The 24,742-nt window shown below is 39.3% G+C and overlaps 1 protein-coding gene across 1 annotated transcript in view; it reads left to right on the top strand.

Annotated features, from left to right (window-relative positions):
* Nucleotides 1–24,742, top strand: part of atxn10 (ataxin 10) — a 96,457-nt gene that overhangs the window by 36,373 nt on the left and 35,342 nt on the right. Inside the window, exons 6-10 of the mRNA XM_088646651.1 lie at nucleotides 2,903–2,983; nucleotides 4,512–4,674; nucleotides 6,521–6,629; nucleotides 8,286–8,455; nucleotides 23,583–23,646. Coding sequence (XP_088502777.1) covers nucleotides 2,903–2,983; nucleotides 4,512–4,674; nucleotides 6,521–6,629; nucleotides 8,286–8,455; nucleotides 23,583–23,646 — 587 coding nt within the window. The remainder of the gene's footprint in view (nucleotides 1–2,902; nucleotides 2,984–4,511; nucleotides 4,675–6,520; nucleotides 6,630–8,285; nucleotides 8,456–23,582; nucleotides 23,647–24,742) is intronic.

Raw genomic sequence — 24,742 nt, 5'->3', positions numbered from 1 at the left:
CTGGGCTACAGAGCCACTGCACTGCCCAACTTCAGCAAAAGTTGTGCTTTTGCTTAAATATTTAAAATTTGATTTACTTCCATACATACCTTGCTCTGCACAAAACTGACCAGACAGATTTGCCCTGGGAAATAAGTCTGTGGTTTATACAAAGTCTGCTATCAACATTTTGAAGTGTAACTTGAGTTGGTTGTACATGACTGTCAAATTAAAATCCCAGTGAAGACCCAATAATTCACCCTTAAAAGCATCTTTTCATTTTGATCACACAGATGTAGTTTTCTATACACAAGCCGCTGATGTCGATTAAAGCTGTTACACAGGTATACATTATCTAGTTGTAATATAATTTCATATATATGTATACTTTTTACACTATATTGTTCAGAAAGACCAAGGTAGGGGTGGTTAGGATATTGGGAACTTCTCATAGTTTTTTAGATATTTGTGAGTTGTGGGAATAGGGCCTTTTAAATTTTGAATTGGCTTTAGTTAATCCCATATTGTCATTCTTCTTTTATAAATAAATTCCTTATAAAACAAATGACAGTATCTGGAATGATGATACCATGGTCTTTCTTACCTTACTTGTTGAATGTTTGATCGCCGCAGTGATCATAAGGCTCAACAAGATGCACAAACATGCTGTCTCTCCAGACTGTCACGTACTTTCTGAGCTCGATTAAACCAGCCAAAGTTGAACTGACATTGATGTCAACCACCACTCTGTTTGAAAGTCTACAGAGCATCGGAGAAAATTCCAAGCAGGCTTTAATAACATTTGCTATATTTTAGCATTGTTGCATGTTATTTAAACGAGCAAAGCACTTTCAGATCAACAAATAGCGAAACTCCTTCTGTTCTTCTGCATGGTTTCCAGCTGTCTTAGATGCATAAAACACATTAAATGTATCCTGCTTGTATTATTCATGATTTATATGAAGAGAAATTGACTATTTCATAAGGCAATTGAAGGCATTACTTCAGTTGTGCAACTTCTTGCATCATATTTGTTTGTTTTAACTCTGACTGATCAAATTACATGTAAATTCCAAACTTATACAAAGCCATTTTTCTGGTAAGTCACCTGCAACTTACTGTACCTCAAAAAAAAAAATGTTAACAGTATTGTCTGTGCTGAATTACTTTTTAAACCTGATGTTATCCTAGTCATAACTAATTTCATCTGTTTCCCCTTGCGAATCTGTCCCAGTTTTCAATATTTGCTAGATAAAAGGAGCACTTACTAATAACAACAAGGGCTGTGCACAATTCAAATGAAATTTTTTCTTAAGGTCCACACTTATCAAATGTACTAAGCTGAAACCCTTTAACATGTTCCTATATTCGAATTGGTAATATGCCAAAAGTACATCATTAAATTGTCTTTGGATAAGAGAAGATGCTTCTCATTTACACTTAAATGAATGTTGTGTTTAACTGTGTGTTTACCGTGAGATTTTAGGACTGGATGTGCTGGACATACAGTGCCGTCAAAAAGTATTTGCCCCCTTCCTGATTTCCTCTATTATTGCATATTTTTGACACTGATTGTTTTCAGGTCTTCAACCAAAATCTAATATTAGATCAAGGGAACCTGAGTGGACAAATAACACTTTTTTTTTTTACTTTACTATTCGTTTTTCATAGTCCTGTTATTGCGGAAGTCTACTTGCAGTGACTGTTCTAGTGCTCACATGTGCTTGTAATACTTATGACATAATTCAGAACCTTCAGCTGTGTCAGTCTAGAAATAACTGAAGGTTGTTGTATTGAAAGCCATGCACAGGGGGCACTTTAATTGAAGAATTGCAGGAGTACAGAACACGCTTTCCAGCCATGTTGTTGAAGCTGATACCTTGGGTTCTTTTGAGATCCTTGGATCAGTTATGTACTCTCAGACGGGCAAAATAGGCTGCATAGTCTCTTATTATTTATAACCTTTCTGTTGTTAGTTGCTCCTGCTAAATTCTTTACATTGTTTTAAAAATCATCGTAAGAAACAATTCTGCAGCTCTTGACTGCCCCAGTTGCTGATTCTGTTCTCAGATTAATCAAGAACTCCCGTTCCAGTCCAACGCTGAGCAACGTTAACATGTCCTTTGCATTTTCTGGCTTTCATTACCATGCCTACTGCTTTGAGCAACAAATCATTTTCCATGGTGCCTGGTAAATGTAAGCCATGATTTAAACTTTCAGATGTAATATGAACATCAGAAATCTAACATGCGAAAAGCTCATCCTGGTTAAATTTTAAAAAGAAAAATGAGAAGTCGTTTTGATTTGGATGGGAGTCCCAACATTGTGCTTGCTGTGGGGGGTATTAGGTTGAGCATGACAAACAATCAAGGCAAAATCCACAAAGCCAGATCAATTATCATTCAAGCATATTGAGTGTCTCGCATATATGGCTTCTTTACTGTACGTCTATTTGAGAAATACAATGAGAAGCAGCTCAAATTTGGTTAGGAGTCCTGAGATTGCGCAGTTGAAATTGTGCTTATTTTAGGGAGAGACGGGGCAACTTTGGTTGAGTCAGACTAGCATTCAAGGCAATCCACAAAAACAGATTAAGTCTCTTCTATGCACATTGTCTGTCTCATATACTGTATGCCTTCTTTACTGTAGGCATCACTTTCAGACCTGTTTTCAATCTAATTTGTGATTTTGGTCTTCTCTGTTTCTTAGACTGGAAATGCTTGGACCAAAGGAGTCATTCTTCTGTTGCAGAGTTCTTTACCATTACAAGCCCTGTATTGTGTTTTGTGTAGTATAAATGTATACTAATATATACAGATTAAATGTATTTCCTAAGAAATGAATTTCGGAGAACCATAACACAATCTTAACAATGTGGAATTTTCTTTTTAGCGAGTGCCTAATGTTGTGTTTTTTTTTTTAGGGTTTTGATTGTAACGCAGCATTTCCTAAAATCCTCCGAGCTCGTTGAAAAGATGTTTGCAAGGCTGAATAATCAGGAAAGGTAATCCCAGCAAACCAGTGCGGTTTTGTTTTGTAGCTCTCCTTCCTGACGGGGGTATTTTGTTCACAAGGAGAAGAAAAAAAAATGTGGTTTCAAATTTGGCAACAAAAGTTCAGATGTATGTTTTCATGACAGTAATGGTTTGAGATTAGTTGGTAAACATTGCAGTTCAGCCACAACTGGGAGTTATATTTGTAAGACTACAGATTCTCTTTTGGCGCCATCACCTAGTAAAGAATTTATGAACAGCACACTAAGGCAGGGATTCCAAAAACACAATTTCTTTCCACATTTAACAGGCAAATTCATTGAGCTTTTCTGCTCAAAAGTAAAAGGAGATAATTATCTTTTGTAATAATATAATGCTCTACTGAGTCATATTGGCAATTCGTAACTCGGTTGCTTCTCATTTAGATCATACCATGATTAATAATACTTCTGTGTATCCTTTTTCATACAATTTCACAGAACTGATGAACTAAAATTGTATTGAAGTGCTGGAAGATTACCATTGATGTAATATACGCAGTACAATGAAAATGTTAAAATGATTGTATGTGCCTTTGACTTTTCTACATGGGAATTTATTAGTACATTTAGTGATATAATAAAATACTAGTTAGGCTTGTATTGGAGAAAAGGTAGATAAAATGACTATTGCACTACTGAATTAGAAAATTATTTGCTGTCATCTGCAAAAGAAACTGTATTTTGACAATATAAGATACTGTGGTTATTCTTCAGTCATTATACTATACTGCCTTCATGATACTGAATCTCAGCCATTTAGAGCAACCCTGCTGTTTGGGTGCTTTATGCATTGGTGAAAAAATCCCCATCAGTTCCTCAGTTCTTAGACCCCTAGATTCCTAAATCTGACTTAGGGTCTGACATTCTCCACAAAACCTTAGAGTTATGCTATGTGTTTGCTTTCAAAGCAATGCAAAGCACATTACACAGACGAAGCCGTCTCTAACAGGTTTGTACAGTCCCCTATTGATGTTCAGTTTACATCTATTTTTAAGATGGATGTTGACATGCAGAATGACTCCTCAGAACAGGCAGGATCCTCAGTTTACAGGATGCGTTGGAAGATGTGTTCTTCTGGTACAACATTGTTGGGCATGGGTTATTAATTACTCTTAGCAGTCCAATCTGTGTCCCAGTAACTTCAGTAACAGGGATCATAACCACATGCTCTGTACATATTGAAAAGTCTGTCGACATGTGAAGCTGAGAGGCCTACATGCGTTTTATCTAAGTAGTTAAATTCTGTCAAATTCAAAGTTGAATTAATCTTTGCATAAATCCACCATAAATCAGTAGACTTTCGCTATTTCTCTCTTTCAGAATTATGTATAATCTCTCATTAAAGAGGAAAAGCTTGAGTTCTACAAGTAACGTCAGCTGACCGAAAAGTGCATAATTACACGCGTTATACCATAAGTTATTGGTAATCTGAAAATGATCTTTCCTGGTCGTTTACAAGCTTGCTCTCTTAACCATGGGCTGCTGTATTCCACTTCAGGATCACGTTATTAGAACTGGTGATGACGCAGCTGGGGGAAGAGGAGGAGGCCATCGAGGAATCCGGTATTTCAGGAAGGCTGGCCAAGTTCTTCGCCTCATGTTTCGAGGACCAGTGCAAAGCCGTGTTAACTTTGGCGTCCGATCCCTCACCTACTGATGAGGTATGGCTCGCCGGCACTCTTCAGCTGTGAGAGCTTCACGGGATACATGCTGAATTATCCCTTCTTATGTCTGGTTTGCTTGTTTTGATGCAGTGCTTTGGAATTACTGGCCGGCCTTGTGGGTTTCTCTAGCCCCCCTCCTGTGTTAACACGGTCTTGGATCCGTGGCGTCATTTTAATTTAATCAGCGTTAATTTGGCATGGCGTCCACTGAGTGAGTCAGTTGTGTTTTGTATATCCACACCCCTTCCCTGTTTATTGACCACTCTAAACTGTAAAGCCTTTAAATCTGAGTCATAGGGCTTAGTTTTCCAAGCCCCACTCGTTTCACTTACATTTTGTTTTGCTTGAAATACAGCTTACTCGTATTAACCTAAAAAGGTATCGCAAGAATTATAGAATAAAGTTAAAGAATCACGAGCCGTCCCTAGGCACCTTGGCACACCTCAAAATAGCTGTCCCAGAGTGCAAAAATTCGTTAGCATCGCAACACCATCTCACTTTAATTTGGAAAGCTGTAGGGATCTAAATATCGGTTATATTTTTATCCGTTTGTTTTCATTTTGAGCTTAAAAGTGAGTTTGCTGCAAAATTTAGTTTTCGTGTTAATCTTGCTAATTTACGCTGGGCATTCCTTCCATTAAGGACACAAGTGGAAACGCATTTTTTAACCGGGAACAGGAAGTACTTTACGCAGAGGGTTGGGGGTGGTATAAAACAAGCTTCCCTGCCATGTTTTGCATCACTGTATCAGCTTCAACAACATCTGGATGAGATCCTGAGATCAATTAACTACTAACTTCCAGAGGGGTAGTTATAAGAGGTTGTTTCAGAAGGCTTGATTTTAAGTTTGTGGTCTTTCTCCATTTTTTAATTCACCTGTAAAAAAACCCAACATTCTGCTTCTGCGATAAAAACAGCAAATTGTTGGTTTGACTTCAGACTGCATTGCGAGCTGGCTGTGACTGAGATTTCCCATGTGATAGCTGGAGATTGGCAGTGCTGGAGGAGTGGAAAGGGTTTGAGTTGCCCAAGACATCCTGGTGCTAGAGAGACCCTTGTGTCTTCCCAGATGCTTGTGCGAATGTCCTGTTACCCCTTGAATCTCTGCACTCTTTTAGGGCTGGCCTAGTAAGAAAATATTAGATGGCTCTGGCACAATTAAGGCAAACAGGTACATCCAATGCTTCTGCTGGTATCAGAATTGTACAGCTGTAGCAAGGGTGGTTGATTACAATTGTTGATTTCAAATTGTGTGTGTTTATAAAGATCTGAAAAGAAAAAGGGTGATTGCACATTTAAAAAACATAGCTATAAGAACATTGCATAAATATTGTGCATGACAAAAAAAAAATGTTGATTCATAAAAGGTGGTCCCCTGCCCATATTTTAAGCATGCATGTAGCATAAACCACATAAATATAACTGAGTTATGTAGATATTGAATTAATTGAAATATTGCAAATGATATTACACATGCAGTGTCATAGTATAATAAATGTTTGAAACCTTTGGAAAAAGAAATGTGCCATTAAAACTCATTGATGAAACGGCACAAAAACATGTCTGCTAGAGTAGCGCCAGGGCTACATTTTAAATAAATTTCACTGGAGTGAATCTTTTATCTTGGCAATACTTTAAATGTGTGGTGCTTTTGGGCAGCTTTACATCGCCTTCTTGGAATAGTGTTTGGTTTAAGATAAAAAATGCAAAGGTAATTGAATATTTAATTTATGACAACCTTGAGATGAAACTTTCTTTGCTTTTAAATATGTTTTACTGAAACAAATGTGTTTTTATGGATGGGATCCTAGGAATTTCCTCTGACTCTGCTTTTTTTTTTCAGGAGGCTCTTTTCGTAATGGGTCTCTTAGATGTTCTCTGTGAGATGACATCGGACCGCAAAAAGTTTATGTTCCTGCAGAATTATTCAGAACTACTGAAAACAACTGTTGGTAATTATAATGCACATATTTAATATGAAATACAGTGTTCCATATGTATTTTGCACAGGATGGATACAGATGTTGAAATGCATTCCAGCCATTCTGAACTTTTTTTTTTTATTCTGGCTGAATACATGTTTTCTGCAGGATGTTTTCAAGATTGTAACCTCTGAAATGTTTTAAATATGTATTTCCATATTTATTTACACACCCACTAAACATCAGTCTGGAAGTTGAAGGAAGTGTGTGGAGGAAGATAGGTGCAAGATTAGTTCTTTTGCCTCTGTGAAATGCAAAAATGCAGTACTGTACATATAGCTTTTGTTTTTGTCAGTGTTGTAGGCTCTTTTTTAATATGAAAACTATTTTTTTAATTTAATCCGCTCAATTAATACAGTTGTACTCATGTATTGAGACTGTTTTTAGGCAACAATCCTTGTACCAATCAAAAGAGAACGAAACGTCTGGATATATCTGTTCACCTGCTTCACCAGGATCCACAGTGTCACAGAGTTAGAGCTAACTGGAAGAAGAGCAGGCAGGGCCAGATTTTGTGTTTGGAGGCCGTCGGCACTTTCAATCCGAAATGTGCAAAAAGAGGGGTAAACGCCAATTGAAGGACGACTGACATGATGCACTTTAAACTATTCTAATGCTAAACCACGCGATTGATGGAGCGAGTCGAGTGATCATCACTCGATACTTCTTGTTTCTAGAACGGCCACTAGATAGCGCGTGATCATTGATTTGGAGCAGCTAGAGTCAATCGCAAGCCTGTTGTTTCAGCTTGTTGTTTGCTTAGTCACTAGTATTTCCCTCCTTCGTAGGCCCTACAAATTTCGTAGGCATGGGAAATCCGGCACTGGTGGCAGGTCTTTCTTTGATGTCACTCTGTAACTTTATAACTTTAGTTACCCAGCAGGTAAAACTAGTTCCAGGTTGGAAAAATCCCTGTTGTAATTCCCCAGCACTCAGCTACTAATGTCCCACAGAAAATCCTTTTCACAGTCAGCTAAGTGGGAAGACCCATGCTCAAACACGTTATCTCCAGACTCTAGACATCATTGTGTACTTCATTGACTGAATCAAAAGGGAGGCCCTTTGATAATATATTATGTATTAAAATATGCAGTAAAATGTCTAGATCTAAGTCAATATCTCTATTGGAGCTGGATGATGTTTTCTTTATGCTTCTTGCAGTGCTGCATGAATACTGCTGTTTTTAAAGGCAGTGCAGCTGACTGATAGATAATTTCCAACATCTGAATCAGAATAAGTTAAAAAGATGAACACGGGCCATAATTTTATTTTCTTTCACATATATTTCTGGGAAAGAATAGGATAAAGTGGACTAATAAATGTGAACTAAAGCTGAAAGGTTTATAAAATGAAGCACTTTCTGTAGAGAGACCTCTGTATTATCCTACTTACAGTCTAAAACTTTTGAAATCTATTTTCTTTGTGGGGGGGGGGGAGCATAGTAGATCTTCCTACTGCTGTGTTACCACTATTGTCATGGACAAGTAGCTGAGGTATTCTGAAATAACACAAAAGTTGGTGGTACAATATATTTTTTCATTTGACAAAATGCCTAGGAAATAGCATTCCGTTGGCCACTTCTTTTTAAAGATCCAGGGTTGTTTTTTTCTTCTTTTTTTTTTCCAGAACTTTTGAAAGAAGTTCATTTTGTGGGCAAGGCAAGTCGGAATGTTTTTACTGCGACTCATGACTTCTCTGAATTGGGAGCTTCTGGGAACCCTGCTATGGGATTCAAAGCGCATCTCATCAGGCTTATCGGGAATTTGTGTCACCACAACAGAAACAACCAGGACAAGGTACTGTACTAAATGCAGGTGTTAAAAGATACACTGATAGGACTTTTGATCATGCCATGAGGTGGAAAAACAAGTGCATGTGCTTTGAAGATGGTCTTCGGGATTTCTGTTGGTGGTTGATGAGTACAGACAACTCGTCTTCACCGTCTAGTAATTTACCATGCTAAGCCCATTGGGAATTTTCAGTTTTAAATGCTAAGAGATGTAGTTGTAAATGGTCATTGCCAGTTGGTGTTTGATTGACAAGACAAACACCAGCTCAACCGTGACCCTGAATTGGAAAGAGAGGTAAGTACATGGATAGAAGGATAAATGGGAGCAGTGACATATCTTAGGGAGTTTTTGCACTCGTAGTAGAAAAATGTCTTCTAGAACAACTCATAGAAATGAACGCACAAAAATAAACACAAGTTTCCGAAGAAAAAATGCACAAAAATCGATCAAGAAATCTAGAATTGAAATCTGTAAAGTATCCCAGAAAATGAATGTAAATGTTATTGGAAAGAAAACATTGTTGTTGGAATCTGAATCTCTGATCGTTATGGAGTCATTCCTAAGCTATAGGATGAGAGCTTTGATCTTGTTTTCAATATAGATAAGTGTTCAGAGTCAGTTGTGTGTAAGTGACATGAAGTAGTACATTTAAAATGTCCATTTTGAGTAAAATGCAGCTATGTTAATGGCCTTATACGTAAGCTTTTAAAATCAGCTATAAATTGTTTGATTAACCATTGCAAAAATGGCAGAAAAGTTGTTAAAAGCTGTAATTTACAGGTCAGGTAAAGCACTGTTGTAATGAACTCTAAATGTCACAATGGCATAGGGACACTTTTCAGAACCTGCACACACTGCAGGGGATCGTTTTTTTCTGTTTTGTTTGCATTTAACATTTAAAATAATTTTGTGGTAGGACAAGTGTAAAAGTTGTCAGCGTGGGAAGTGTTTAGCTCAAATTATGTGGGGGTGTTAGGAGCATGACTCAAAGGATTAACTCAGGCAGTGGAGATAATTTCTGCCTCTAATTGGAAGGAAAATTCCAAAATTCAGTGTTCCAAAATGTTATCGTTAAGCCCCTGTACTGCCATGCAAGAAAAAATAGCCAAAGGAATATTGGAATATGCAAATTATTTTGGTAATCATCAAAGGAAACTCAATAATTGGATTTCTTTTCTTTCCTTTCCTGTCAACCACAGCATTTTACCACACTCTGTTAGATTGTAGTTTTGAATTGAGCAGTAGGTTTTGGCACTTGGGGTTGTTTTGGATAGACTGATTGTCATAGAGATCAATGGAATGTTCTGGCCTCTAATCTGTCCATGTTTGCGGGGGTTGTCATTTCATCTGTCAATGCCTTTTGATTCTTTCAATTGTTTTGCATTGTTGTGCTCCAAAACCCCTCTATAGGTTTATTTTATTCTCTCTTTCACAGTTGCCCTGCTAAACGTTTTAATCCCCCTTCTGTCTTTTGGAAGGTGTGGGTGGATATGCAGCAAGACAATAGCAGCGGCTAATCTCTGGCTTTGTCAGTAGATTTGCTAAAGACATGCGTTTTTCAGTCAACCTTTCCTGACCTCTTCCTAAAAACTTATCCCTATTGTAGAGTTGTACTCTTGCTCTGAAGGTGCTGTGCCTCCAATTAAACTTTGCCTCTTTTTTTTAGAATCCCCTGATAGCAAGATATTCACAGCCTTTAGATAATTTGCAAGGTCTTAAAATTGCTTGCCAGCTTCTAACGATGGTAATGACAAAGTAGCGTCGAGTCACAAGTCAAAGTGCAAGCCAGAAAGGTCAGAGAGAAGCTTATAACGGGTTACATTTAAAAAAAAAAACTTGTAATCTTCTTGAGCTTTGCCTATCAAAACCCGGGCAGGGCCTATAGTTTGAGCATGTTGCCTCTTAATTCCTTTACTCATCATCTGCTGTCATTGATTGGTTAGAATGCTCTCTGTGCAGCCCCGACGAACACAGTTTTCCTGCTGAGTCATTGTACTTTAGCTGTTGGCTTTCTGTAGACTGTAACCAGAAGTTACAGCTTTCCCCTCCGCGTTCTTTTCAATGGTGTGCTATCTCCAGCAAGCCAATTGAAATTCCATACTCGCTGATACTAATTAACAGTGTAAAATTCCACACTCTGGCTTGCATTCTGCTGGCTGTCATTATTTGAATCACGTTGGGATGGCTCGACATAAATTGGCACGAATCCCCTTGGGGGGAGGTATTGTTTTAACCGAATGGGGTTGCCCATTCATTATTTGCATGCAGACATCTCCAAGACATCGAGCACAGATAATGAACTAGATGGGAAAATCTGGCAGTTAGCCCCTTGCAGTAACGGCTTTTGAATCTCAGGCCTTTGAGACGGAATCGTATGGCAGAAAATGAATATTAAATCACTTCGCCAGGAGATTTTTTTTTTTAGTACTTGTAAAGATGTCATTTATGTCATTTGGCTTTTTTGGGGGGGTATTAAAATCTTTTTTTCTTCTGATGTGTTGGGCTAGATGCTTTCTGTGCGACTCTTTGTTGTAGGACATTTGGCCTGCCAAACCCAGTTCCCCAGCAACATCCTTCTCCTGTAAAAGACATCTCTTACTTGACAGAACACTAGTCCCAGTAGGAAGTGTACACAAGTTACCTTTCAGTGCGTTCCTACAGCAAGACAGTTATGGGGCAAGGAAAGTTCTGCGGTCAAGGACAAAGTAAAGGATAAGTAAATGCAGAAGAGTCGAAAGAGGAGTCTCAGCCTTCTTTAGGTGTCAGAAAGGTAGAGTACATCACCTGAAGGAGACTCAAAAGCAGAAATGCTGATTCCTTCCTGCATTTCAGCATGGAATTAACCTTTGTGTTTCTTGACAGCCAACACATGCTGTTTGAACTCCATACTTTAACAAAATGTGCTCTGTATGTGGCAGTTTTCATCACAAAGCTTAAGTGGTCATTAAAAATCCCAGGGGGCTTCTCAAAAAGAGTAGGGGTGTAACCCTGGCGTCCTGGCCAAATTTCCCCTGGCCTTTACCAATCATTGCCCCGTAATAATCCCCATCTATGAATTGGCTTCATTACTCTGTTCTTTTCTACATTAATAGCTGATGTGTGGTGAGAGTACTGGCTGTCATTGCATCATCCAGGTGGAGGATACACTTTGGTGGTGGTAGTGGGATTCCCCATTACCTGTAAAGCGCTATGAGTGGAGTGTCCAGAAAAGCACTATATACATGTAAGGAATTAAGTATTTTGAAAAGTATTTTCGATTTTAAGGACTAAGTATCAAATTCACTTCCCTTTGGTTTTCTAATTGTCAGAATGCTACTGATTTGTTTTTATTTTTATGCGATTTAAATCTACTGTTATATGTGTAAACAATCTCCAGAAGATGTGGGGCACCATTGATTTTGGCAGGGGTTTGGGTTCTGATCACAGATAGACACGTGTGAGTACTGTGCACTTTCTTCTGGAATGTGCATTTTGCCTGAGCAGTTCCTCTTTTAGCATCAATTGGTGTTACAACGGTCATGTCAGTTATATCCTATTTTCCTCAAGGCTACCGATCTTGGTTTCGGTCAGCCAATTATGTATTGCCAATAAAGATGACAGCTCCCTACTTTAGAATTGAATCAGTGAAACCTGCAGCATATATCTTGATTTGTTTTAACAAATCTGAATTTTTAAAATAACATTTGCTGTTTATGTGCTGGATAACCTAAGAGGAAAGAAGGAAGAAATACAAACAAATAACAAAAAATGGTAGCTACTGTAGTTTGAATGTGCATATCAAATTCCAGCATTCTGAAGATAGTTATCTTAGTGTCATTTTCCTGCTGTGTCTTTGTTTTACTGTGTGTTAGAGTGGGCTGGTGATGCAGAGGAATGTTATATAAGTATGTCGGCAATCCAGGTTCAAGACCTGCTTAGGGCACAAGTTTTGGGGCGGTGCGGTGGCTCTGTGGCTCAGGATCTGCGCCTGTGGCTGGAAGGTTGCCGGTTCGTATCCCGCGGCCGGCAGAGGAATCCTACTCCGTTGGGCCCCTGATCGAGGCCCTTAACCCCAACTGCTCCAGGGGTGCCGTATAAATGGCTGACCCTGCGCTATGAACCCAGGCTTCTCTCCCTGTCTGTGTGTCTCATGGAGAGCAAGTTGGGGTATGTGAAAAAGACAAATTCCTAATACAAGAAATTGTATATGGCCAATAAAGTGGTCTGATCTTATATTTTAACAAAGGATTTCATAATTTTGCATGTTAAATTGCTGAAAGGGTTAACATGCAGTTTAAATGAATCACCGGTGCTCCGGTGAACTCAGCTGGTTTATCTGAACATAGGAACAAAAAAGAACTTTGTGCTGTTGTACTGTATGTTGTTCTTAGTTTTTAACGTCTCTTAAAGATCCCTGATCCACCGCCAGGTCATAAACATGTGGTGGCAGTAGACCGGATCATAGAGATCCCTCATTTTTGGAGGGCGTGACAATTTAGAGCTGCAGAAAGCCTTGGGCAAGCCTGCAATTATGTTTATTTTGCTGTTCATTTACATTTTTTATTTTCTTGTTTATGAAGCGGCCGCACTGAGTCATTGTTTTTCCTCAAATAAATGTGTTGACTGTAATTTATCCTCTTGTGCAAATTAGTTGGCTGAAAAATATCTAAAGCTGGACTTCAGAGCATTAAACTCTACTGATTATGTTTACTCACCTAATTGCCTCATATTATGGTGTCATATCTTCTTTTTCATCTTTGGGGCCCTCTATCTTTTTCTTAGTTCTTATACATTTGTTATTTATTGAATTAATTCCTATATTAACTAATATAGTGGCACAGTACAGCAATGTCTGGCATTACCGCTGGGCCCTAGGTTCAAGGTTCCTAGGTTCCCAGGGTGCTGTCTGTGTGGAGTTTGTATGTTCTCTCTGGGTTTGCGTGGGTTCCCTTTAGGAGCTCAGGTTTCCTCTCACAGTCCAAATACCTAGTAGTAGTTTTCTGGGAGAATTGGCTCTGGTGTTTGTGTCTGTGTGCCCTGTGAAAGACTGGCATCCCACCCAGGCTGTATCCCACCTTGTGATCCTGAGTTGAACAAAACGGAAATTGGACGGATATATTTACTAATATTTATGCTTCCCTGGTGAGTTAACTGTGTCATATTGAATAATGCTCTGTATAATAATAATTGTCTTGGTGGTGGATTGATTTCTACTCATAAAATCATGTATCTGGTTAAGGTATACGTGTTAAAACCAGCAGATTTTAATATCGCATTCGTCTTTTTGTGTTACCTCACCATTAGTCTTCAGCCTAATGAGATTGACAGAGCAGTGAGAAATAATAACCTTTTAATATTCTTACTGAAAGGCCATCACTAGGTAGCAACAGACTCCAAACCTTGTGTGACATAGCTCCTGAAGTATTTGTAGCTGTGATTTGCAAGCGAAGTGACCAAGGGATGTGTCCCCTGTTGCTTTCATTTTGGTCCAAATTTCTTCTTTTTGAATAGTTCTTTATTTGTTTAAAACAAACTGTAAGCTGAACTGTAGGAACTCGGTGGGCCTGAGCTCATCCTGGTTATGCAGCTTCAAGTGGAGGTGATATTTTGTCAGTGCTGGTCCCCACTTCGATGAGCTGGTGGACTAAAGCAACTGGGGTCAAGTGTTTCTCTCAAGAATGCAACATTGGTATCTGCCGGGAATCTTTAACACAATCTCGCAGTCATGACTCCAATGCCTTACCCACTGCACTAAACTATACCCCACCCCTACACAACAAAACTGTATTTTAAGCTAACCTTTTTTTTTTTAATTATAAGCAGCTGCATGATGTTGTGGTCTCACTGCAGGTGCTGCTGTGGCGCACGTAACTTGCTTTGCCGAGCCCCGAACAGGTTAGGGTAGACAAGTGCAGCTGTGGTTTGGCAAAGATACTCCATCCTCAGTTACTTCATAGGCCACAATTCTTACCAGAGCATGTCTGTCTACACCACTGGAGAGAGCAATTAGACCTAATTAGTGGAAACCATGGTTGATTGCTTTCCCTGTAAAAGAAAACTAAGTAAATAATTTTGGAGACTTAAATACACTTTACAGGAAACCTGTGACGTATGGTAATATTCTTAAGGGGGTAAACATAAGATGCAGGGTGTAGAATGGAGCAGTCTTCTCAGCGCTGAATTTAGATACTTAGGTGCCACACTGTGTGACAGTGCAACCTTTTTTCATTGTGATCTCAGGAGAAAGGGTGGAATACGAATATACACTAGTTGATATTCCAGAACAAGCTGTGGAGAAGATGCTCTTGTAGAGAAAATTAACATTATTGTACGCAACATGCTTCAGAATGCGTTTTGATTGTCCTCTGGAAAGCTGTGGACATACTGTAGCTGTGTCAGACTAAGATTTATGGTAATGTAAAAGAGTTCAGAACCTCCTGGTTAAAGAGGAGAAGACATCAAGGGGCCATTGAATCATTGATTCTCTGAGATGCTGCCAAGATGCTAGACTTCCAAAGCTCTCCAAATTCAACTTTTTGAGTCCGTTCTTTTCTCCAGTTATTCCCAGTATAAAGACATCCATGCTATACTGGATTCAAGCATAGAATGAAGATTGTTCTAGTGCGTTTCTCTTTGACGACAAGATTCTCTTGTGATGCTCTGATTCTGTAAGTTAAAGGGTTCAAAGTAAGTCACCAAGGCTTTTCCAGCCTCAGGAAGGCTAGAAATGTTCTGGCTAAAGATGCCACCTTTGTGCTTTTTGTCTGAGTGTGTTCTGCAGTACAGTGTCAAGCAGATGAGCATTACAATTCTGCACTCCTCAATACCATATAATGGCGCTCTGAGTGTCTGCAAAATTACCCCTCCAATCCATCTCATAATTTGATAAAAGAAATCAAGCTTCCATAATAAATAAGATAAACTTTATTGTCCCCTAGGGGAAAATTTGTATGGACACACATTGCTTCTGTACATCTGAACACATCTCAAAACATTATATCACAACTATTGCACATATGAAACTCATTACAAAAACGATCATGACATATTAAACGTAGAGTACATAGCTTGTTTCAGCAAATTTATTCTGACCCAATTGCATTCACCTGACCCCTTGCTATTTATGCTTAACTGCTTTAATAGATAAGGGAGCCAATGAATATTTGTGTCTATTTGATCTATATTTAGGAACCCTAAACAATTTCCAGAGGAAAGAATTTGATATTTAGAATTAAAAATATGAAAAGGATCCAATATAATTTTTTCCACCTGTCTAATAAGAGATTGTTCAAAAATTGCCTGCAAGGTGGAGTGCTGTTTGGACAAGACAGGTGATCCAATTTTTCTTAATTGGACCAATAAAGTACCAAACCACACTGTTATACCATACCATAATGAGCTGGCTTAATGTTCTTTGGAGTCCTTTGTCACAAGCTGTCCCGTTCAGTGGTACATATAACTCTTTCCTTACCCATCACTAAGAAATAATTGATTTTACGATGAACATCTCTTTACAAATCCAATCTGATGGTTCCATGACCTCTTTCTGCCAAATGATACTTTACCAGATTTCTTCCATTGTATTCCCTAGCATTTGTGATGTTCAAAATTATAATCTGTGCCCTAGCCATAAGTGACATAAATGGATCTTCCCAGAGCTGCAACTGAAATGCAAGTAGCAGTGTAGTTCACATCCCTGATCTGAATTTTACCCCTTTCATTGGTCAGCTTCATGGTACCAAGGAGAACCAGCCCGTGGCTTGAAGTGCAAGTTCTTCAAATTTTTGGAGTTATCTGTGGGGAAAAATCAGTAAGCACTAGGTGAGCAGTAAAAGACACTGTGATTATATTGCCACAATATCCAGCATTAATGTAGCAAATGACGTGCTGGGATGAAAACTTGACAGCTCAGACAGCTCAGCCTTTTTAAAGGCGCCATATTTATTTATTGTAGAGTCCAGTGCAGGGCAGTACAATATAATCCCTCCAGTATAAGGGTAATCTGTCCTTGTGCTCTGAGGTTTTGATAGCTGATTTCCTCTTCCTCTTTTATTCCACTCTTGAAGTACTCATTCATGCTATTACTCAGCTAATTTGATCATTTCTTTCCCGGTTTTATGTGGCCGGTGGCTTTGATAGGTACATGTATATCAATGAGGCATTTGTTTTCTCCTGTGTCTATGAAAGGGACTGCATACAGTCATTTAAAAAGGAAACCTTGTGCAGTGGGATCGTATCCCTTTATCGGCATTTGTTTTTGTCCAGGAAGCAGAGCTTGCCCGTTTGCAGTTCTTTATAAAAGTGTAATGGCTATAATATGTAAGAAATTTCTAAATGCTCAATAAGAATTTTGGGGGGGGGTTATGTATAAACACCAAGATGTGTTCATTCGAATACAGAAGTCCATTTTGGTTTCCATTATGATTCTACCGTATACTAGAAAAAAATCAATACATTAGCCTTGGTAATATCTAGATTAAAATGATCTTCACACACCTGAAGAAGGCTCCACGGCCGAAACGTTGTGTTTTCTCTCTTCTTTTTTTTTCAGCATGGAATAAACCTATTACTTGTTCCTTTGCATATCTAGATTAATCTAGATATCTAGTATAATGATGGGGTTTGTTGTCATTCATTATGCTCAACGGCATGCTTATACTTGCAACACGCATTATATAACCAATGATTTTGACATCATTTTACATGAAAGAAACACTCTTACCAACTCAATGCACAGAAAATCAAATTTGTCTCACCTACGTTATTTTGCAAAATAAGTGTTAGTCCATAGATCATTTTAGTTTTTGAGGTTTTTGCATTCCTGCCTTTGCACTGTTAATTGTTGTTTCTTTAACCATCAGAAAACCATAAAAAAGTGCGGTGGTCAGCCTCATGGTTTGCAAAATGTCAAATTACCAGCAAAAGGGTCACAAAAAATGGAGTTGCAATGGTTTTCGTATTTTCCGTGCTGGTATCGGCACATTGTAAACTGGTAGAGCTCTTCTCTACGTGTACTGTATCCTGATGTGGGCTGTGGCCAGGTCAGTGTGTATCCAGCTGTGTAGGATAGCTTTTTGGCTGGTGTTAAACAAGCTTGTAAAACTGTGAAAGCTGGCAGTGATCCAACATGCATGTTTCTGTGCAGTTTTTCCCTCTGTGCTTGTCCCCGGCTCATCTGTAACATCTGTGTATTGCTAGTACCGTCTTGACCGGAGAGCGTGCCCCTTGGTTGGATGGCTGCTCCTTTATTTCCGCTTGCCTGGCTGTCTTCCAGTCGATCTTGCTTCAGCTTGGGAGATAGGTGCCTGGTGGTAAAGGTTGCAGTTTTCCAGCTGTTGGATGTTCTCCTGCTGCTACAATAAAAGGGAACAGTAGCCGTTACCTTCACAATCATTGCTTCCAGCTGTGTGATTTCTGGAAAGAGCAACAGGTTATTTTTCTTGTGCTTTTTTCTCTCTTCCTCTGTTTTAGTCTGATTTGTCTCATTGTCAAAGGTTTTTGGGGCATCTGTTGATTATTTAACTAAATCCATTCATACCTTTGTAGTTCTGCTTGAACAAAAAGCATTATATACTGCTAGTAATGAGAGTCAAAATACTGTTTTTACATCAAATGTTTGTTCTAAGTTTTTTTTAAATGGGTGAGTTGTGATGTTATTTAGCTTTTTGCAGTGTAGTTTTCTCAGTTTGCAGTGTAGGATACATAATTTCCTTCAGCTTAGCAATTGAGAGCCATTTGTAAAGCTTAATGTTGGCTTTAATTGATGGAAAATATTGTGCATGTGTCAGAACATAACCAGAAATGACACTTACTATAATGGATTTCTGGTTTGAGTGGTGAACTAATATTGAAAATCTTCTTAATACTGTTATTTCAGTTGTCAATATTAACTACTATAAGTATAGTGCACAGTCACACTTGAAGATGTGGAAATACTTACCGCAGAGCTGACCAGATGTTTGAAATCTGGTTTATCTAGTTTCTTTAAAAACTAATTGAATTTATTTTTGAAAATTACAGTAGCCAATTTGAAATTTTAGAAAAGGGGTCTTGTGAGCCCATTTTTCACATTATGATAGTAGTTCAAGTAGGTAGCTGCGTCTGCATGAGTAGGTTGACGTTAAGAGATTTACTGCATCTCTTTTCAAAGAAAATGTCATGGCTGTAAGGATCAAAGATGTCTCCAAGCCCATAGTTTCTCATTTCACATCTAAAGGCCTTGATCATTCTGATCTCTCAAAATTATCCTGAAATTAGGATCACACCTTCCCCCTTCTCTCAACAACAGACTCATTTCCTTCTGATCCTCTCCATTCATTTGCAGGTTTTGACTTCACACCACCAGAGTGTCCACTGTGCCTCCCGCCCCCTGCTCCTGCCTCCTCTCCACTCCCAGCTTTTGTTCTCCCATGTTTTATTAGCTGTTGACTTTCCTCTCTTTCTCACACCTGATGAAGGCTCCACAGCTGAAACTTTGTGTTTCTTTTCAGCAGGGAATAAACCTTTACTTGTTCATTAATATTAGGATATTTCTGATCAAAGAGATTAATGTTGTTACTGTAGCATCTTTGTCATCCTAGCCCATTGAATCCATTGTGAAATTCTACAAAAACCAGCCATTTCTATACACAGAATTGTGTGATAGGTTTAGTCCATGCTGAAAGGAGAAGAAAGGAAATGCAACGCTTTGGCTGTGGAGCCTTCTTCGGCTGTGAACTTCAGGTGCGACATCCGAAGAAGGCTCCACAGCCAAAACGTTGCGTTTCCTTTCTTCTCTTTTCAGCATAGAATAAACCTTTACTTGTTCCTTTGCAGCCTACGCATGCTGACACAGCTCCCTACTTGAACTACTTCTGCCGCGACCCACTATGCCTTCCGCTAAATCTTTTTCTAGATCTCTTCGTCATTCCTTCTCTTCCTCCCTGGGCCCCCCCCCCCCCCTTACTAAACCAGCATTCCGTTTCTTCACAGCGATCTGTTCCAAGACCAGGCTTTCTAACCACCTCCTATTCTTTTACAGGTGTTGTCGCTATAATATCATTCCCGAAGGATTTCGCCTGAAATTAAACACTTTTTGCTTTGACTCTGACACCACCCAGAGTAACACTCAGACACTTCTACAACAATTTTTGAGGAAACTAATGTTTTGACATCCGAAGAAGGCTCCACAGCCAAATCGTTGTCTCTTTTCTTCTCTTTTCAGCATGGAATAAACCTTTACTCGTTCCTTTGCAGCGTACACATGCTGACGCAGCTACCTACCTGAACGAATTTTGTAATATTTTACCTGTCTATTTTATCTTAGAAATGTCTTGTATTTTGCTTTATTTTCACTGTGATGGACTGGGGTCCTGTCCAGGGTGTATTATGGCCTTGCACCCATTGCTTCTTGGGTTGGGCTTCGGTTCCCTCATGACCCTGAACTGGATTAAGCAGTTTAGAAAATGGATGGATGGCTTTGTGTAATTCATAATTCCTGTGTTGGAAGTGAAGGTCATATTTTGCGTGGATTTTAATTACATATGGACCACACCACTGAGATAATATGATAGATAACGTGCTTTATCTTATGCAGGACATCTTTTAAGACATTTTCCATTACTGCACATAGATATAATCTGACGGTGCTTTCGAACATTTCTTGTGCACAGAGACACAAGCTCCTTGTTTTTGTTAATTACTTTGTGGTCTGATACGCAGGCTTTAACCCCATCAAAAAAAAATGCACAGACAGAACAATCTCACCATCTTTTCTCTCTCTCTAATCTTCTCTGGTGTCAAATTCCAGGGCTGTCCTTAATAATTAGAATTCATCTGCTTAGGAATCTTGAGGAAGAATGCAGAAAGGGTAGTAATAATTGGACAATTGTAGTTTTGGGTTTCTGGATATTCAGGTGATTTTAACCAGGGTGACAGAACACTTGAATTGTGTTGCTGGAGAACAGTCATTATGAAACCTGTGGTGGAGATTAACATTTGGGAACAGTGACTTCAGTGGAGAAACATCACTGTTCTGAAACATTTAAACTAAATTACTGATAAATTGTGGTAGTACATGCCCTAAAAGTTTTCAAAATTATATTTCTGTATACTTGTACACATTTGAGCAGAAGTCAGTATCTCCCTCCCAATTATCTTTTTTTACTGCACTTTCTTATATTGGAGCTTCTTTCATATCAAATTTAGCAATGACTTTCTTCAAAGTCAAATTGAAGGAACGACATATTGTTTTCATGCCGTCTTCAAAATTACAGTTTGATTCTCCCCTCATCATAACTGAGGAGGACACTGAATTATCCTTTCACTGTGCAATAAAATAATTTCAAACACATAGCAGTTAGCACGCCATTTTACCTCTCCACCGACTCCCTTAAAGCCTGTGGCGCTGGACTTGATATGATATTTGTGGGTAAGAAGTGGAAGAGCAGATTTCTGCCTGTGGAAAACACCCAAACAGCATAAAATCTGTAGAGGAGTAGGTCTGTGTACCAAACATGTAACAGTCACTCAACAGCAAAGGTATCTGCTTAATGAAAAGTCAGTTAGAAAAGTTTCATAGAACTGTTAGAATCATAAGGGTCTTCAGAGAAAACCCATTTTTGAATTGAAAGGACTTCTTTGCTGTCTTTAATTGTCCTAGTATTAGTAATAATAGTAGTGGTAGCAATATTAGTGGTGGTAGCAGTAGCATTTTTATGGAATAGTGTTTTCAGTTCTGCAAACATATCCTCTTACATTGAGGCACTGTGAGGCACACAGCCAGTCTTCATGTAAGGGAGAAAGCTTTTAAATGATTGAATTTCAGTTTTAAGCAACCCTCATCAGCCTGGATCAGAAATGCATCTTTAGGTTAAGTACAACCGATTCCGACATTTTGTTTGAATGACTAGGCAACACAATCTGTGCCTGTCTGGAATTCTTTCTCCTACTTGTTGTATATCTTGATATATATGATTTGCAGTTATTGTTTCAGCTGACAAACCGTTCTGGCCTGGAGGGCCTCAGCAGATAATCTGAGATCAGAGAGGAAATGCCAGGAGGAATGCAGTCCATCAGAGTTTCACCAACTGGCAAGAAAAGCAACACTTCTTAGCTTCCTCCATGCACTTCCTGTCTATAAGCTTTCTCAAAACCTTTATGTCAAAGTAGGTGATTTCCAAGAAAAATGGCAATCTAAGCAGGGAAAGGTAGAGAATCATTTTGGGATATAACACAGCAGAATTTTATATTATGAAACTATTCCTTGAACACTTGTTAATATGGAAATATGTGTTACAGTACTAACAGCTTTAATTGATCTATTTTGTATAGGGCTCAAAATTTGCTTTTTTCTATAAGTGGTCTTTTATAATAATAATAATAATAATTGCTTACACTTATATAGCGCTTTTCTGGACACTCCACTCAAAGCGCTTTACAGGTAATGGGGTCTCCCCTCCACCACCACCAATGTGCGGCATCCACCTGGATGATGCGACGGCAGCCATAGTGCGCCAGAACGCTCACCACACATCAGCTATCAGTGGGGAGGAGAGCAGAGAGTAATGAAGCCAATTAATAGATGGGGATTATCAGGAGGCCATGATTGGTTAAGGCCAATGGGAAATTTGGCCAGGATGCCGGGGTTACACCCCTACTCTTTTCGAGAAACGCCCTGGGATTTTTAATGACCACAGAGAGTCAGGACCTCGGTTTTACGTCTCATCCGAAGGACGGCATCTGTTTACAGTATAGTGTCCCCATCACTATACTGGGGCATTAGGACCCACGTGGACCACAGGGTGAGCGCCCCCTGCTGGCCCCACTAACACCTCTTCCAGAAGCAACCTTTGTTTTCCCAGGAGGTCTCCCATCCAGGTACTGACCAGGCTCACACCTGCTTAGCTTCAGTGGGTTGCCAGTTGTGAGTTGCAGGGTGATATAGCTGCTGGCAGCTATATCAGTTTCAGTTTTAAATACCTTTAAGAACTGAAACATGGGATTTAGTTGTGTTGCGATTATGAATTGTAGGGAGTATTTTGCTCGGCTTTACGGTTTATCAAAGCAAAGCTCTTCTTTCCAAGAAATTCCACCAGTGGGTTGCGTGTTAAAACTCGCAAAAGTATTCAGACCCTTGAATTTTTCTCATGTAGTTGCTTGAAAACATGCCGTTATGTTACTTTGAAGCAGCAATTGATATTTGTTAAATACATTTGAAACAGAAAGAAGTAAATAATATGACAGAGTAGTCCTCCCTCACTGGCCTGGGTTTTTTTTTGCAACGCCCAGCCACTGACTCAGGTATTCTCTGTTTCCTGAGTTCAGTTTGTGGCAGATGTGCTGACCAGCGACTGGGTCCTTTCAATGGTGCCCTTGCTCTGGGGAGGCTGGAACCCTAAGTCTCTCACCCATACCCATATCTCTCACTCCAGAACTGGACATCTTTGGTGAAACCTAGAGATTGACAGGTCCACTAACAAGTCATATTTCTACCGTAAGCAAATGAAATACTGATACTGAGGGCAGAGGACCTTGTGGAATGTGTAACCACCCCTTCCCCAGTGTTTAGTTGCTGTAACTGTGTTTTCCCCTTCGGTGGATAGTGACAGGGCACTGTAAAAAGGCACTTTCCTTCGGACGAGACGCAGGACCTCTCTTAAGTGCACACACTTGCCCTGATTGCTCTAACGACATGATTAATCTATTAATCCTTAAGTAGCCCTTTAACTGGCTCTCTAGACACTCCCCAGCTGAGAGGGAGCCCCCCTTGCAATCCCACTACTTTTACTACTTCTCAATGACCGCTGGTCCTCTACAATACATGACCTTTTCCTAGTTTTTTTTTTCTTGAAAATGTATGTTTTCATAGTTCTTCATAACCCAAAATGTGGCAGACTTACCTTAAATGGCATTAACACCACACAATTAGTCCAAAACATGAACAATGAAATGTATCTGGGTCAGCAAATACTCTTGTGCGTATAAGTTGACAGGTGCAGCGCTCTCTTAATAATGCAGCCCCAGCTCAGTGATCCTTTTAATTTGTCCTTTTTTTCATTAGGTTACCAAAATAAAGTACCAAACTTTTGGCGAAAACTGAAAATACACTTACCTGTACGTGTGTTTAGATTGGACCCTACAAGCTAACATTTCCACTTCTCCCTCTATTCCAAAGGTACGCGAATTGGATGGAATTGCTCTTCTCCTGGACAACTGCAATATAGATGGCAACAATCCCTGTATCCTTTGGTAAAAGTTTTTTCTGGTACAGTATGGATCTGAAGAAGTGATGACTGTATGTAACATAACATAACATCACTTTATTAGCCCTATACAATTTCTTGCATCGGGAATTTGTCTTTTCGCGTACCCCAGCTTGCTCTCCATGAGACATATAGACACACAGACAGGGAGAGAAGCCTGTGGTCAGAGCGCAGGGTCAGCTATTGCACAGCGCCCCTGGAGCAGTTGGGTTAAGGGCCTTGCTCAGGGGCCCAACGGAGTAGGATTCCTCTGCCAGCCATGGGATTTGAACCGGCAACCTTCCAGCCACAGGCGCAGATCCTGAGCCACAGAGCCACCGCTCCGCCGCTATGTTGGTTTGACCATAAGGTAAGTGAACTTTACGTGGTGAAAAGGATTAAAAGGCAAAGTGTCAAGCTGGTTAACGGCTTAACCTTCACAATTTGTTATATTTGAGTACTGGACTTGGGTGGTGTGATTTTTTTTTTTTAATGACCACTATGTGATAACTTTTATTATATGTTATATAGTTTGATAGCCTACATGGAAGAATGTCTTCACGTCAGATAGTGTCCTAAACTATGACGGAAAGATTTGTGTAGGTATGGCAGTTACATGAAAGTCTTAAACACAAATGATAAAGATAAAACGTGTTGAAATTGTAGGCAAATGTTTCAATGATTAAACGGTTACAAATGGCCAAGTATTTTATGATGTTGCTACATCATGTATGTGTTGCTACAAATTGCAGTTTGCAGAGAGGCTTGTGAGGGTTGATTTTGTGAAAAGTTTTTTAAATAAAATTCTCAGAAGCGCAACAGTAGTTTTGACCCAAAACACACTGCACACTTAATCGAAATCTGTGTGGGTCCTAATGCCACAGTGATGTCGACACTATCTAAAAAAAAAAGGCGCTGTCCTTCCGAGATGAAAAACTGAGGTCCTGACTCTCCCAAGGTTACTAAAAATCCCAGGGTGTTTCTTGAAAAGAGCAGGGGTGTCACCCCAGTGTCCTGGCCAAATTTCCCCCTGGCCTTTACCAATCATGGGCTCCTAATAATCCCCATCTATGAATTAGCCTCATCACTCTGT

Source organism: Lepisosteus platostomus, chromosome 9 (genome assembly GCF_059453375.1).
Source record: "Lepisosteus platostomus isolate fLepPlt1 chromosome 9, fLepPlt1.hap1, whole genome shotgun sequence".
Lineage (NCBI taxonomy): Eukaryota > Metazoa > Chordata > Actinopteri > Semionotiformes > Lepisosteidae > Lepisosteus > Lepisosteus platostomus.
This window is presented reverse-complemented; position numbering and strand designations above follow the sequence as displayed.